The sequence below is a fragment of the Podarcis melisellensis genome, assembly GCF_964234715.1.
Source record: "Podarcis melisellensis genome assembly, chromosome: 18".
Lineage (NCBI taxonomy): Eukaryota > Metazoa > Chordata > Lepidosauria > Squamata > Lacertidae > Podarcis > Podarcis melisellensis.
The window spans coordinates 5,869,814-5,882,879 of record NC_138536.1 but is presented as its reverse complement, the minus strand read 5'-3'; the positions used below and the strand labels follow the sequence as shown (position 1 = coordinate 5,882,879).

Sequence of the window (13,066 nt, the reverse complement as noted above, 5' to 3'; positions counted from 1 at the left end):
GAGAGAGAGAGATCTGGGCAGTGTAGCAAGGGGTTAAGCTTCTTTTTCCAAGTGGGAAATTCCTCCTTGTCATGTTGGCTTAGTCAGCAGTGCCGGGTTTGGAACACAAGCCTAGATAAACAGCGTTGCCCTTGGCACGCCTTTTCCGAGGGCCACAGTGACCCAGATCGGTGGTCCCCCATGGGACCCAGAAGCGGAGCTCTTCTCCGGAAAAAGGAGTTGGCTTCTCAGATTCCCTGGCCGATTGTCGGAGGACGGAGGAGGATTTTGGCCGAAAGGAAGAAGAGGAGCAGAGGGGAAGGACATGTTGCAAGTGTTGTAAACAAAAATTGCCCTTTTCCCTTATGGGGTATCCAAGAGCCCATATAGAGTCCTTACGTAGGTTCCCTATTGGTAGGAGAGAATAACAGAGGCCAACCAGAGAATATTGAGAAGCAAAGCAGCTAGTTGATCTTTATTGATCTGTTGCAACAGGGTCCTCACTCACCACACGCAGGAGGGAGGAGGAACCCAGAAAAATGGCACGCAAGGGCTTATAAAGACTTGAAATTCCCATCCTGTAGATCAAGACCACCCCCAGAAACATCATACATACATCACAGAAGGGGTGTAACCTAAGACCACCCCTCAGATACATCACACCTACATCACAGAAAAGGCGGTCTAAAACAGAAATTTGAATATTGTTTTTCTCCTGTCGTTGTTTATCTCGTCTGGCAGGTTACTTGACTGGATTGCTTGGGGAGCCTGGCCAGTCCTTTGTAGTGATAAATACCGTATTTTTTGCTCTATAAGACTCACCTTTTCCCTCCAAAAAAGTGTGTGCGTCTTATGGAGCAAGTGCAGGCTGCGCAGCTATCCCAGAAGCCAGAACAGCAAGAGGGATTGCTGCTTTCACTGCGCAGCGATGCCTCTTGCTGTTCTGGCTTCTGAGATTCAGAATACTTTTTTTCTTGTTTTCCTCCTCCAAAAACTAGGTGCGTCTTGTGGTCTGGTGCATATTATGGAGTGAAAAATACGGTACTTAGTTAATGGGCCAGGTCACAGGCTCACACCCTATTCATATCTTAAATGTGCCCTTAAGACAGGATTTGTGAGGAAAGAGACAATGGGGAGGTTTCCCACTTTGACCTTGCAGAGAAAACATTGGCTCAGTTTAGGAATCAAAATGGTTCCAGGTCGGTCTTCCTGTGCTGATCTATGTACGTGCTTGGTTAGTACGCTTGTGAACGTTACCATATATCTAAGAGCATAAAATTCCTATCACACAAGCAGGCCAGAGGGCTCCAGGCAAGGCCACATGCAATGGAGGGCATGGGGGCCCTGGAATATTCCATTGGCTCAGGACACCCAATGGCACTCTGCTCCACACAGGTACCCCCGGTCCTCTGGTGGAAGCATAGGTGCCAACTCCCTGGGGCTCTGGGTGCCTGAGCACCCACAAAATTCCCCATAAAGGGGCAAGGCACCCAGGGGAATCCTCACTGCAGGGCACCCATGGCCCAGGGCGCCCGTGGTTGCAGTCCCAAGCTGGCACTCCTGGGTGACAGCATTTGGTGGGGGCATTTGAGTGGCATTAGCAGATTGATATTTTTTTTGAAGATGTTTATATATTTTTAATTAATTTTCCAACATATCATTTCCAACATTCATATACAGCGGTACCTCAGCTTAAGTACTTAATTCGTTCCGGAGGTCCGTACTTAACCTGAAACTGTTCTTAACCTGAAGCACCACTTTAGCTAATGGGGCCTCCTGCTGCTGCCACGCCGCCGGAGCACGATTTCTGTTCTCATCCTGAAGCAAAGTTCTTAACCTGAAGCACTATTTCTGGGTTAGCGGAGTCTGTAACCTGAAGCATATGTAACCTGAAGCATATGTAACCTGAGGTACCACTGTAACATCACTTCTTATCTTATACAATGTTGTTGACTTCCGCCAACACCTCTGATGATTTTCCGTTCTTTATCACTTATTCTGCATTTCTTAATTTCTCTATTACTCTTAAAAAGGGACGCGGGTGGCGCTGTGGGTTAAACCACAGAGCCTAGGACTTGCCAATCAGAAGGTCAGCGGTTCGAATCCCCGCGACGGGGTGAGCTCCTGTTGCTCGGTCCCTGCTCCTGCCAACCTAGCAGTTCAAAAGCACATCAAAGCGCAAGTAGATAAGTAGGTACAGCTCTGGCGGGAAGGTAAACGGCATTTCCGTGCGCTGCTCTGGTTTGCCAGAAGCGGCTTAGTCCTGCTGGCCACATGACCCGGTAGCTGTATGCCGGCTCCCTTGGCCAATAAAGCGAGATGAGCGCCGCAACCCCAGAGTCGGTCACAACTGGACCTAACGGTCAGGGGTCCCTTTACCTTTACCTATTACTCTTAATTATCATTAACTAATAATTCTCCTCATAGTCTTACTTGTAATATTCCAAATAGTCCTCCTTACAAAACTTCTTGCAGTCCTACTAGTGTAATCTGTTCTTTACAATTACTTTTCAAATAGTTCAGATATTTACTCCAGTCTTCTAAGAATCTCTGGTCCCGCAGGTTTCGAATCCTTCCTGTTAATTTATCTAATTCTGCATAGTCCATCAATTTCGTCCTCCATTCTTCTTTCGTCAGTAGTTCTTGCTTCCATTTTTGTGCCAATAATATTCTTGCTGCCGTCATTTCATATAAAAACAATTTACAACCCTGTCTATTAATATCATCTCCTACAAGGCCAAGTAAAAATGCTTCTGGTTTCTTAATAAATGTATATTTCAACATCTTTTTCATCTCATTATATATCATTTCCCTGAAGTTTTTTACTTTTCTACATTCCCATGTTTAAAAGGAGTACATCAAAAAAGACCGAAGCATTATAGCAGGCTTCAACCTCAGCCCTCCAGATGTTTTGAGACTACAAATCCCATTTGTCTCACACGATGGGTCTTCCCCCTCACCTCACCAATTAATTGTTATCCCCTTCCATTTTTACAAAACGAAGTAGCATCAAATCAATTCACATCTAATACAAATTTAAAAGTCGACTTCCTGCCCTGCCGCCTTGATATTTCACTAACCACTGCTCAAAATTACATACATTTCCAAATTACATTTCAAAAAGGCCTTTCTCCTGGGCATCGTGGACCAGAAGGTGTTAAAAAGGATAGAACTTTCTTTATGTATGCTACTACAGCAGCAAGAATTTTGATTGCAAAGTATTGGAAGACACAAGATTTACCCACCCAGGAAGAATGGCAGACGAAGTTGATGGACTATATGGAACTGGCCGAAATGACTGGCAGAATCCGAGACTTGGGAGAAGAAACAATGGAAGAGGACTGGAAAAAATTTAAGGACTATTTGCAAAAACATTATAAGCTGTACGAATGTTAAGAAAATGCACTCTTTAGGAAATTCTAGCCTCAGCAACTGCTATAAGTGAAATGAAAACTAAAAAGTACAAGAAGTTAGAGGTGGAATCATGAAATAACTTTATTGTGTTTAAATCAAAACATATAAGAATTGGGATATAACATTTTGAATTTGGTAACATGATAAAATGAAAGATACAATAAGTTGTGAAACAAGTTAACAAATTGCTGATGTTTGGAATTATAAAGAACGCAGGGTCTGGAGGATGTGGGGAAGTCCAGTAGGTTTGTTGAAAAAAAGATCATGGAAATTTGAAACTTTTATATTCTTTCTTTGCTCTTTTTTCTTTTTTTTTCTGTAATCTATAAACCTAATAAAAATAATTTAAAAAAAATTAAAAAACAAATTACATTTCAAAAAACATAACACCTTTTAGACATTTTATCCTTCTTTTTTTCATTCCCCCCTCTTCTTGAAACGGCTTAAAGTCAAGTTTTCTTTCGTCCCTATAGCAGGGTTCTCCACCTGTTTTCCAGACTCCAATTCCCATCATCCCTGACCGCTGGTCCTGCTAGCTAGGGATCATGGGAGTTGTATTCCAAAAACATCTGGAGGGCCAAGGTTGAGGAAGCCTGTGTTATGGCTTATGGGGACAGAACCCCTCCCCCAAAAATGTTAAAGTTGTTTATGTATGTAATAACAGCGGCTAGGATTCTATATGCACAGCAATGGAAGCAAGAAATTGTTCCCAGCGAAGAATGGATTTGTAAGATAATGGCCTATGCAGAACTGGCAAAATTAACAGCAAAATGGAGAGCGTGTATCATGGGAGAAAGGGACGTGGGTGGCGCTGTGGGTTAAACCACCGAGCCTAGGGCTTGCTGATCAGAAGGTTGACAGTTCGAATCCCTGCCACGGGGTGAGATCCCGTTGCTCGGTCCCTGCTCCTGCCAACTTACCAGTTTGAAAGCACGAAGTGCAAGTAGATAAATAGGTACCGCTCCGGCGGGAAGGTAAAAGGCGCTTCTGTGCGCTGCTCTGGTTCGCCAGAAGCGGCTTAGTCCTGCTGGCCACATGACCATGGCTGTACGCCGGCTCCCTCGGCCAGTAAAGCGAGATGAGCGCCGCAACCCCAGAGTTGGCCATGACTGGACCTAATGGTCAGGGGTCCCTTTACCTTTACCTATCACGGGAGAATGGATGCCTTTTTCGGACTATCTAAATAAATATTATAGTAGGTAAAAGGTAAAGGTAAAGGACCCCTGGACGCTTAAGTCCAGTCAAATGGGGTTGTGGTGCTCATCTCGAGGGAGCCGGCGTTTGTCCGCAGACAGCTTTCTGGGTCATGTGGCCAGCAGGACTCAACCGCTTCTGGCGCAGTGGGACACCATGATGGAAACCAGAGCACACGGAAAAGCCGTTTACCTTCCCGCCGGAGTGGTACCTATTTATCTACTTGCACTGGTGTGCTTTCGAACTGCTAGGTGGGCAGGAGCTGGGACAGAGCAACGGGAGCTCACCCCGTCGCAGGGATTCGAACCGCCGACCTTCCGATCGGCAAGCCCAAGAGGCTCAGTGGTTTAGACCACAGCCCCACCTTTACCTTTTGTCTTCGTATACAGCCCTTTAAAGCAAAACAGCACATAAGTAAAATTCTTGGAAATCCAAGACAGATTCCAACTGGGACAAAAGGTTCAGAAGGCTTGTTGAAAGTTGCCCCCCAATACCAGTCCTTACAGTTGTTCGTTGACCTGATATATATCATGAATAGAAATTTATTTCTAGATGTATTTTGGTTACCATTACTGCAGATGCCTGGCTCAACTTTCCTGCGTAGAGAAGCTAAGCCACCCACGTATCCAGCTAAGCTTCATTACCCAGGAGGACAATTAAAACATGCTGAGGCTCGTGGCTGTGAGCAGTTGCTATTAATTTGTTTTGCAGGGAGCCTGGAAGAGGGAGTTTTGTCCCAGAAGAAAGGCCTTGGTTACGCTGAACGTTCAGGTCAGATGATCACTTTGTGTGCAATGTGGGGAGGTTGCTTTTTTTGACCCTCCCTGACGCAACTGTGCATCCTATAATAAGATCTTTCCTCCTTTCACAGATAAAAATTAAGGTTTCCTGATCCTAAAAATGGTAACTGCGTTTGGCTTTCCTGTAGCTCCAGATTTGCTGGAGCTAAATCACACCTGGCAATAAAAGGGCCCATATACCGTGGTACCTCGGGTTAAGTACTTAATTCGTTCCGGAGGTCCGTTCTTAACCTGAAACTGTTCTTAGCCTGAAGCACCACTTTAGCTAAAGGGGCCTCCTGCTGCTGCCGCACCGCCGGAGCATGATTTCTGTTCTCATCCTGAAGCAAAGTTCTTAACCTGAAGCACTATTTCTGGGTTAGTGGAGTCTGTAACCTGAAGTGTATGGTACCACTGTAGAGATAACAAACTTTTTTTAACTAGAAGAATGGAAACGGTTTATTGAATTTTTTACAGATAGATTGTAAAGAGATAAAAACATTGGCAGGATTATTGTAACAACCTGCAGTTTGAGAAGAGTATATATTTAAAGTAGATGAAAAAATGAGCAAATTAGGTTCATTTGGATATGTAGAAGATATTAAAAATAAATGTAAGGAATGTAAGGAACCAGGGACTGTCCCTGGAAAAGAGGGACACCTGGAGGGTCCGCTGCCTGTCGCTTTTCCTACCTCGCAGGGTCAAAGGGCTTTTCCTACCTTTGAGGGTCAAAGGGGGCAAGGGAAGGAAACGTATTGCTGCCTGCTTCCCAGGTGAAATGAACCCTGCAGGAGGAGAACAGGGAAGGAAACAAGGCCTTGTTTCTCTCCCCAAACGGCTCTCCCTTTGTTCTTGGCACTGCCTGGATGCCTTTGATGCAATCAGGGCTTTCGCACATCCTTTCTTCCTCCCACACTCCCTCCTTCCTTGGGAGGTTACTGTGCGAAAGGTCGCTGGCAGCCGCAAGCAAAGGAAATCTGAGGTCTCGCCGGCAGGCGCTGGGAGTCGGGGGTCTCCGAATATGAGCCTTCTCTTTCGGAGAGAGAGAAAGCAAGCGTACGCTTGAAATTAGAACCACATGGGCCCTCCGGCCACTGCAAAGAACTGCAGCTCCCCGCCTGCGCTGCGAGAGATGGCGCAGTTAGGAACACAGTGATCTGAATTGCACGGTGGGCATTAGAACGTTTGCCCACCAGGCTCCGGTATCGCCCACACAGACTGGCAGCCGCTCGCCAGGGCTTCAGGGAGGGGTGTCTCGCACCCGTGCCTGGAGACACAAGCAAAGGGATGGAACAGCTCAGAACCGTTCTTTGTGTGCCTCCTCCTGGAATGTGGCAACACGAGAACAGGGCCTTCTCTGCAGTGGCTCCCCATTTGCGGGACACTCGCCCCAAAAGAGGCTCACTTGGTGCCTTCATTGCATATCTTTAGACACCAGGAGAAGCCAGACCTCTTTCCCTGGGCTTTTGGCTAATTCTACAGTCTCTGGCTTTTTAGACTGTGTCAGACGCTCTAAGTTCCCCTGTTTTCCAGGGACAGTCCCAGATTTACAGAAGCTGTTTAAAAACAACAAAAAACCACTTCTTCTTTTTTTAAAAAACAGAGTTATAGGCAGTGGAGCTGTTGCAGCAAGTGAGTCGTATGGACCCGGGGGTCAGCAAATTTTTTCAGCAGGGGGCCGGTCCACTGTCCCTCAGATCTTGTGGGGGGCCGGACTATATTTTGAAGGGAAAAGATAGGAACGAATTCCTATGCCCCACAAATAACCCAGAGATGCATTTTAAATAAAAGCACACATTCCAGTCATGTAAAAACACACTGATTCCCGGACTGTCCAGGGGCCGGATTTAGAGGGCAATTGGGCTGGTTCTGGCCCCTGGGCCTTAGTTTGCCTACCCATGGACTACTCTGTCAGATTTGGTTTCTCTAAGTCAGTGGTCAGAAAGCTTTTACCTGCCTGGACCGGTCAAGTCCCGCAGAGATCTCTCCGTGGGCTGGATTGCATGAATGTGTGATTGTGCGTGTGTGATTAGCAGCGTCTGGGCATGTGCAGAGTGATTTTTGGCATCTGGGCATGTGCAGATGTGTTGTTCGTCATCTGGGCACATGCAGATGCGTTTTTCGTCATCTGGGCATGCGCAGACGTGATTTTTGGTGTCTGCGTGCACAGACGCGATTCCCAGCACCGCACTGCACCGGTTTAGTGCAGTGCGCAGGGACTCACCAAGCGGATGGCTCGATTCGGGGGCGGCTCATAGGCAGGTTAAACTGCCCCCGTGGCCCGCAGGTTGCGGACCCCTGCTCTAAGTTTTTAAGAGCTTAAGAACCAGGTCAAAGGAGGTCCCATCCCTTCCTGTGGCTTCCAGCAACTGGCAATCTCATTCCACCCCCCATCTTAAATTTGGTCCTTCAAATCTCCACAAGAGTTTGTCAGCGTAACCACAGACACGAGGACCCAGTGATGCTAAGATGAAGGAAGTAAGGGAAAACTCAAGATGACCAAGCAGTCTTGGGGGTTGCTTTAATTGGAAAGGCTGTCCAGCAAGGTTTCTGGTGAGAAACATCCCCTGTGTAGGGGGAAAAGAAGGGATTTGCTCAGAGAATGTCTCCCGGCTTGCTTGAGACAAGTTGCACCAGAAAGGAAACCAGATGCAAATTTGTTGTTGAGTCATTTCATCGTGTCCACCTCTTGGTGACCCCCTGGACCAGAGCACGCCAGGCACTTCTGTCTTCCACTGCCTCCCGCAGTTTGGTCAAACTCATGCTGGTAGCTTCGAGAACACTGTCCCACCATCTTGTCCTCTGTCGTCCCCTTCTCCTTGCGCCCTCCATCTTTCCCAGCATCAGGGTCTTTTCCAGGGAGTCTTCTCTTCTCATGAGGTGGCCAAAGTCTTGGAGCCTCAGCTTCAGGATCTGTCCTTCCAGTGAGCACTCAGGGCTGATTTCCTTCAGAATGGAGAGGTTTGATCTTCTTGCAGTCCATGGGACTCTCAAGAGTCTCCTCCAGCACCAGAATTCAAAAGCATTCATTCTTTGGCGATCAGCCTTTTTAATGGTCCAGCTCTCACTTCCATACATCACTACTGGGAAAACCATAGCTTTTACTAGTGGAATGTATAAATTTGAAAATACAAATAAAAAACTAGATGGGCCAAGGGTCTTATCCAGCGGGCTCTTTTTATTCCTAGCTCCAAAGGATGTCCGCTCTTAAGTTTTACAGGGAATGAATGTGAAAAGGATCTAGGAGTCTTGGTTGACCACAAACTTGACATGAGCCAACAGTGTGACGCGGCAGCTAAAAAAGCCAATGCAATTCTGGGCTGCATCAATAGGCGTATAGCATCTAGATCAAGGGAAGTAATAGTGCCACTGTATTCTGCTCTGGTCAGACCTCACCTGGAGTACTGTGTCCAGTTCTGGGCACCACAGTTCAAGAAGGACACTGACAAACTGGAACGTGTCCAGAGGAGGGCAACCAAAATGGTCAAAGGCCTGGAAACGATGCCTTATGAGGAACGGCTAAGGGAGCTGGGCATGTTTAGCCTGGAGAAGAGCAGGTTAAGGGGTGATATGATAGCCATGTTCAAATATATAAAAGGATGTCACATAGAGGAGGGAGAAAGGTTGTTTTCTGCTGCTCCAGAGAAGCGGACACGGAGCAATGGATCCAAACTACAAGGAAGAAGATTCCACCTAAACATTAGGAAGAACAAGAGCTGTTCAACAGTGGAATTTGCTGCCAAGGAGTGTGGTGGAGTCTCCTTCTTTGGAGGTCTCTAAGCAGAGGTTTGACAACCATATGTCAGGAGTGCTCTGATGGTGTTTCCTGCTTGGCAGGGGGTTGGACTCGATGGCTCTTGTGGTCTCTTCCAACTCTATGATTCTATGATTCTATGAATCAGCTGCTTTCACCTGTGGCATCGCACTCAAGGCATTGTGGGTAACAAAAATGGCAGCTGCCTCCTGTAGCTAACCAGGGGTGACTGGAAACACACACACACACCCTGGAGAAACCAGCTCTGCCTTTCTGCTCCTTACGCAGGCCAGGCCGGACGAAACCTTACAAACCCACAACATTGTTCTCTTCCTTGATGACGTGAACCTCTCCCCCCACTCCAATCCACCTCATTTGGTCACCGCAATCCATTCAAGTTTGTCCTGTCCTGAACTTTTACACACTGACTCCCTCTTCCCCCTGCAGCCCTGAAGGTCAAGTGTGGGAAGAGGAAGGGAACAGGACAGAACGAGAGAATCAAATTCTACCAGCAGATTGCACTGGATGTTGTTGTTGTTTAGTCATTTAGTCGTGTCCGCCTCTTCGTGACCCCCTGGACCAGAGCACGCCAGGCCCTCCTGTCTTCCACTGCCTCCCGCAGTTTGGTCAAACTCATGCTGGTAGCTTCGAGAACAGTATCCCACCATCTCATCCTCTGTCGTCCCCTTCTCCTTGTGCCCTCCATCTTTCTCAACATCAGGGTCTTTTCCAGGGAGTCTTCTTATGAGGTGGCCAAAGTCTTGGAGCCTCAGCTTCAGGATCTGTCCTTCCAGTGAGCGCTCAGGGCTGATTTCCTTCAGAATGGAGAGGTTGGATCTTCTTGCAGTCCATGGGACTCTCAAGAGTCTCCTCCAGCACCAGAATTCAAAAGCATCCATTCTTTGGCGATCAGCCTTCTTTATGGTCCAGCTCTCACTTCCATACATTTCTACTGGGAAAACCATAGCTTTAACTATACGACCTTTTTTGAGGGGCTGCCTCCCCAAAATTGATAGACATTGCCATTCAAATGGTGTTGTTTGTGTGTGTCTTGTCATCCATTTTGCAGGGTGCAGCTTACATGCCCCCCATATTTTCTTCAAGTTGGCACCCTTGGTTCTAGAATGCCTTGGCGTCAGCGCCGGATTAAACCCTGTGGAGGTCCCTAGGCAGTCCGAATCTCAAGGGCCTCACTTGCAATTTACTGTATCTCCAAATACGTTTCGGATTTTACCAACCCACAATTTTAACAAACCGATTTCAAGATCAAATCAATATTACGTTGATACGTTGTCTCCGGGCTCCTCAAAAGCAGCCTGTTTGGTAACCCAGCACTGCTGCGCGTGGGTCGCGGCGACCGAAAGAAACACAAAATCCTCTCCGCCACGCGGAAAGATAGTTCTGTCCGTTCCTCGGGGAAAAAACAAACTTGCCCAACGTGACAAGTTAGCAGCCATGCGATAACAAGGGCTCTGGGAAGATGCCAGCGCTTCCGGGCCCCACCCTGCGCTCCCGTCTCCCAGGATCCGTCTTTCTGCGAAAGAAAGGAGGAGCGCCGGGACTGTGGAGGGCGGATGGGGGGGGGCGCAAAGCGAAGCTGCCGAGGCCATGTGCGCGCGGGCGGCGGGGCGGCGTCTATAAAAGGGGGCGCGTCCGGCACGGCCTCTCCAAACCGTGCGCTCTTGGCGAGGTGGCGACTGTTGCGCGCTGCGCTCTGACCAAGTTCATTGTCTGCTGGGGCGATGCGTTCGTGGGCGCTGCTGGTGTTGAGCGCGGCGTGGCTGGCGGCCGCCGCTCCTCCTCCTCCTCCTCCTCCTCCTGCCGGTTCTTCCAGCAAGGAGCGCGCCTTCAAGGCAGCCTCCTGGGACGAGGTGAACGTCTTGGCGCACGGGCTCCTGCAGCTGGGCCACGGCTTGCGGGAGCACGTCGAGCGCACCCGCGGGCAGCTGCGCGAGATGGGCGGCCGCCTGAGCGCGCACAACGCCTCGCTCGGCAGCCTCGAGCGCTCCGCCGACGAGCAGCGGCAGCAGCTGGGGCGAGCGCAGCGCCTCCTCGACGGGCGCCTGGACGACCTCTCCAGCCGGCTGGGCGCGCTGGCCGGCGACCTGGCGGCGCACGAGGAGGCGGTGCGGGAGCGCCTGGGGCGCCTCGACGGGCAGCTGCTGCGCCAGGTGGGCGCCGAGAACGCCAGCGGCAGCCCCCGAGGGAGCGGACAAGCGGCGGAGCTGGGCGCCCTGCAGGTGAGTCCCGGGGTGCTGCCCCAGAGGGAAAGGGAGCGGACAGAAGAGGCATTCTGAACCCGAAAGGGGCTGGAGCAAAAGCACTCTGCACACGCTCAGAGGTGCCCTTTACCTGGGAGCTATAGAGATTAAAGCCCTTACCTGTCCACAGTCCTTTTCTTCTGGAAAAGAAGGTGCTGGAACTCACCCACGAAGTTCTTGCAGTAAACCGCCACACTTTTAACCAGTGCTTTTCTTCTCAATTAAAAGGTTCCTTTGAGTACCCCCAGTAAAAAAACACTGTCAAAAAGTTGCCTGGGGTCGCCCCCCTGAAGGATGGAGGTAGCTGCCCTCTAGGGAATAGAGATTGAGTGGGGAGGAGAGGTAAACCAGGCTTTTGGTCTTGGCTTTCAAATTTTATGAGCTTTATCTAGCCTCAAATGCTTCCTTGATACCTTTCAGGTACCGTACGAATCTCTCCATTGTTGAGACTTTTTCTAAGCGGTGCGAAGGGCTGTGAAATGTAAACCGTTTGATTAATAAAATGCAGAGAGAGAACTGGGGTGCCCCATAAATTGGCATAAGTGCCTCTTTGCAGAAGAGCTTTGTTGGGTGACTGTGTGGGCACCAGATACAATAGCCCGGCGGGCACCTAGTTAGCAAAGGTTGAGATAGGACAGTATTTCCTTAGGGCAGAGGTTTTCAACCTTTCTGAGTCTGTGGCTTCCTTGGTCAACTGCTTTCTTTCTGCGGCACTCCTGTGGGGCTCAGGAGCCCAGTTATGTGCCCCCCCTTGCCTGCAGAGCTGGCAGCTTCTCACCCTTTTTCGAACACCCTCCTAAGTTGTGATGTGTTCCTCCAGCCTCCTCTCCTCTCCCTTCTCCTTGGGAGTCCTCTGGTCAGCCGCTGCTGCCTCCCTGGTCTCTGAGCTGTCCCCCCTGCCCCAAAGAGAGGTTCCTCCTCACACTGCCCCACAGGGGCCTGGGAAGCACCCCCTGGCCTGCCCCAGAGGCACCATTCGCCTGCGGAGCTTGTAGTCAGGGCTGCTGCAACACACAGCTGTGCAAAACTTTGGGAGGCAAAGACCTGAGAGAGGGCATCAGAGAAAGGAAAGAGGGCAGTGGCGTAGCATGGGGGGTGCAGGGGGGGCCGGCCGCACCGGGCGCAACATCCGGGGGTTAGGGTTAGGGGGCGCAAATCCACGGGTTAGGGGGCGCAAATTACTTGCCTTGCCCCGGGTGCTGACAACCCACGCTACGCCACTGAAAGAGGGACAGAGGCCAGTGTTGCCCACAGCACCCTAGACCATCATTTAAGGCACCCCAGGGTGTTATTACACGCTGGGTGAAAACTACTGCTTTAGGGAACTGGCAAGAGGTTGGAGAGCTGAGAGTCTGTTGCGAAAGGAGGGTGCTATCTATCCTCTGGGTTTTCTCTCCCTTAAGAAAGTTTCCCGTTCTTAATGATTTTTTACCTATGCTGGGTTTTCTCTATTAGCATCATTTGGATTATTATTGCTTATTAATTAATCAATCAGTGCATTAGTGAGTGCACGATAGATCTCTCTTCTCAGCAGCATGAAATATAAAGCTTGATCGAGGAAGAACAAAAACGTGACAGAGGGAGACAGAGAAAAGTATATGCAATCGTCAGAGAGACCCGGGAACCTTGAGATCTTAATATGTGGCTAAGAGGAGACAAAGGGACGCGGGTGGTGCTGTGGGTTA

General features: G+C 49.2%; 1 protein-coding gene across 1 annotated transcript in view; it reads left to right on the top strand.

Annotated features, from left to right (window-relative positions):
- Positions 1–10,780: 10,780 nt before the first annotated feature.
- ANGPTL4 (angiopoietin like 4) overlaps positions 10,781–13,066 on the top strand; it is a 30,047-nt gene continuing 27,761 nt past the window's right edge. The window contains exon 1 of the mRNA XM_081895683.1: positions 10,781–11,360. Within this exon, the coding sequence (XP_081751809.1) occupies positions 10,863–11,360 (498 nt within the window). The 5' untranslated portion in view covers positions 10,781–10,862. The remainder of the gene's footprint in view (positions 11,361–13,066) is intronic.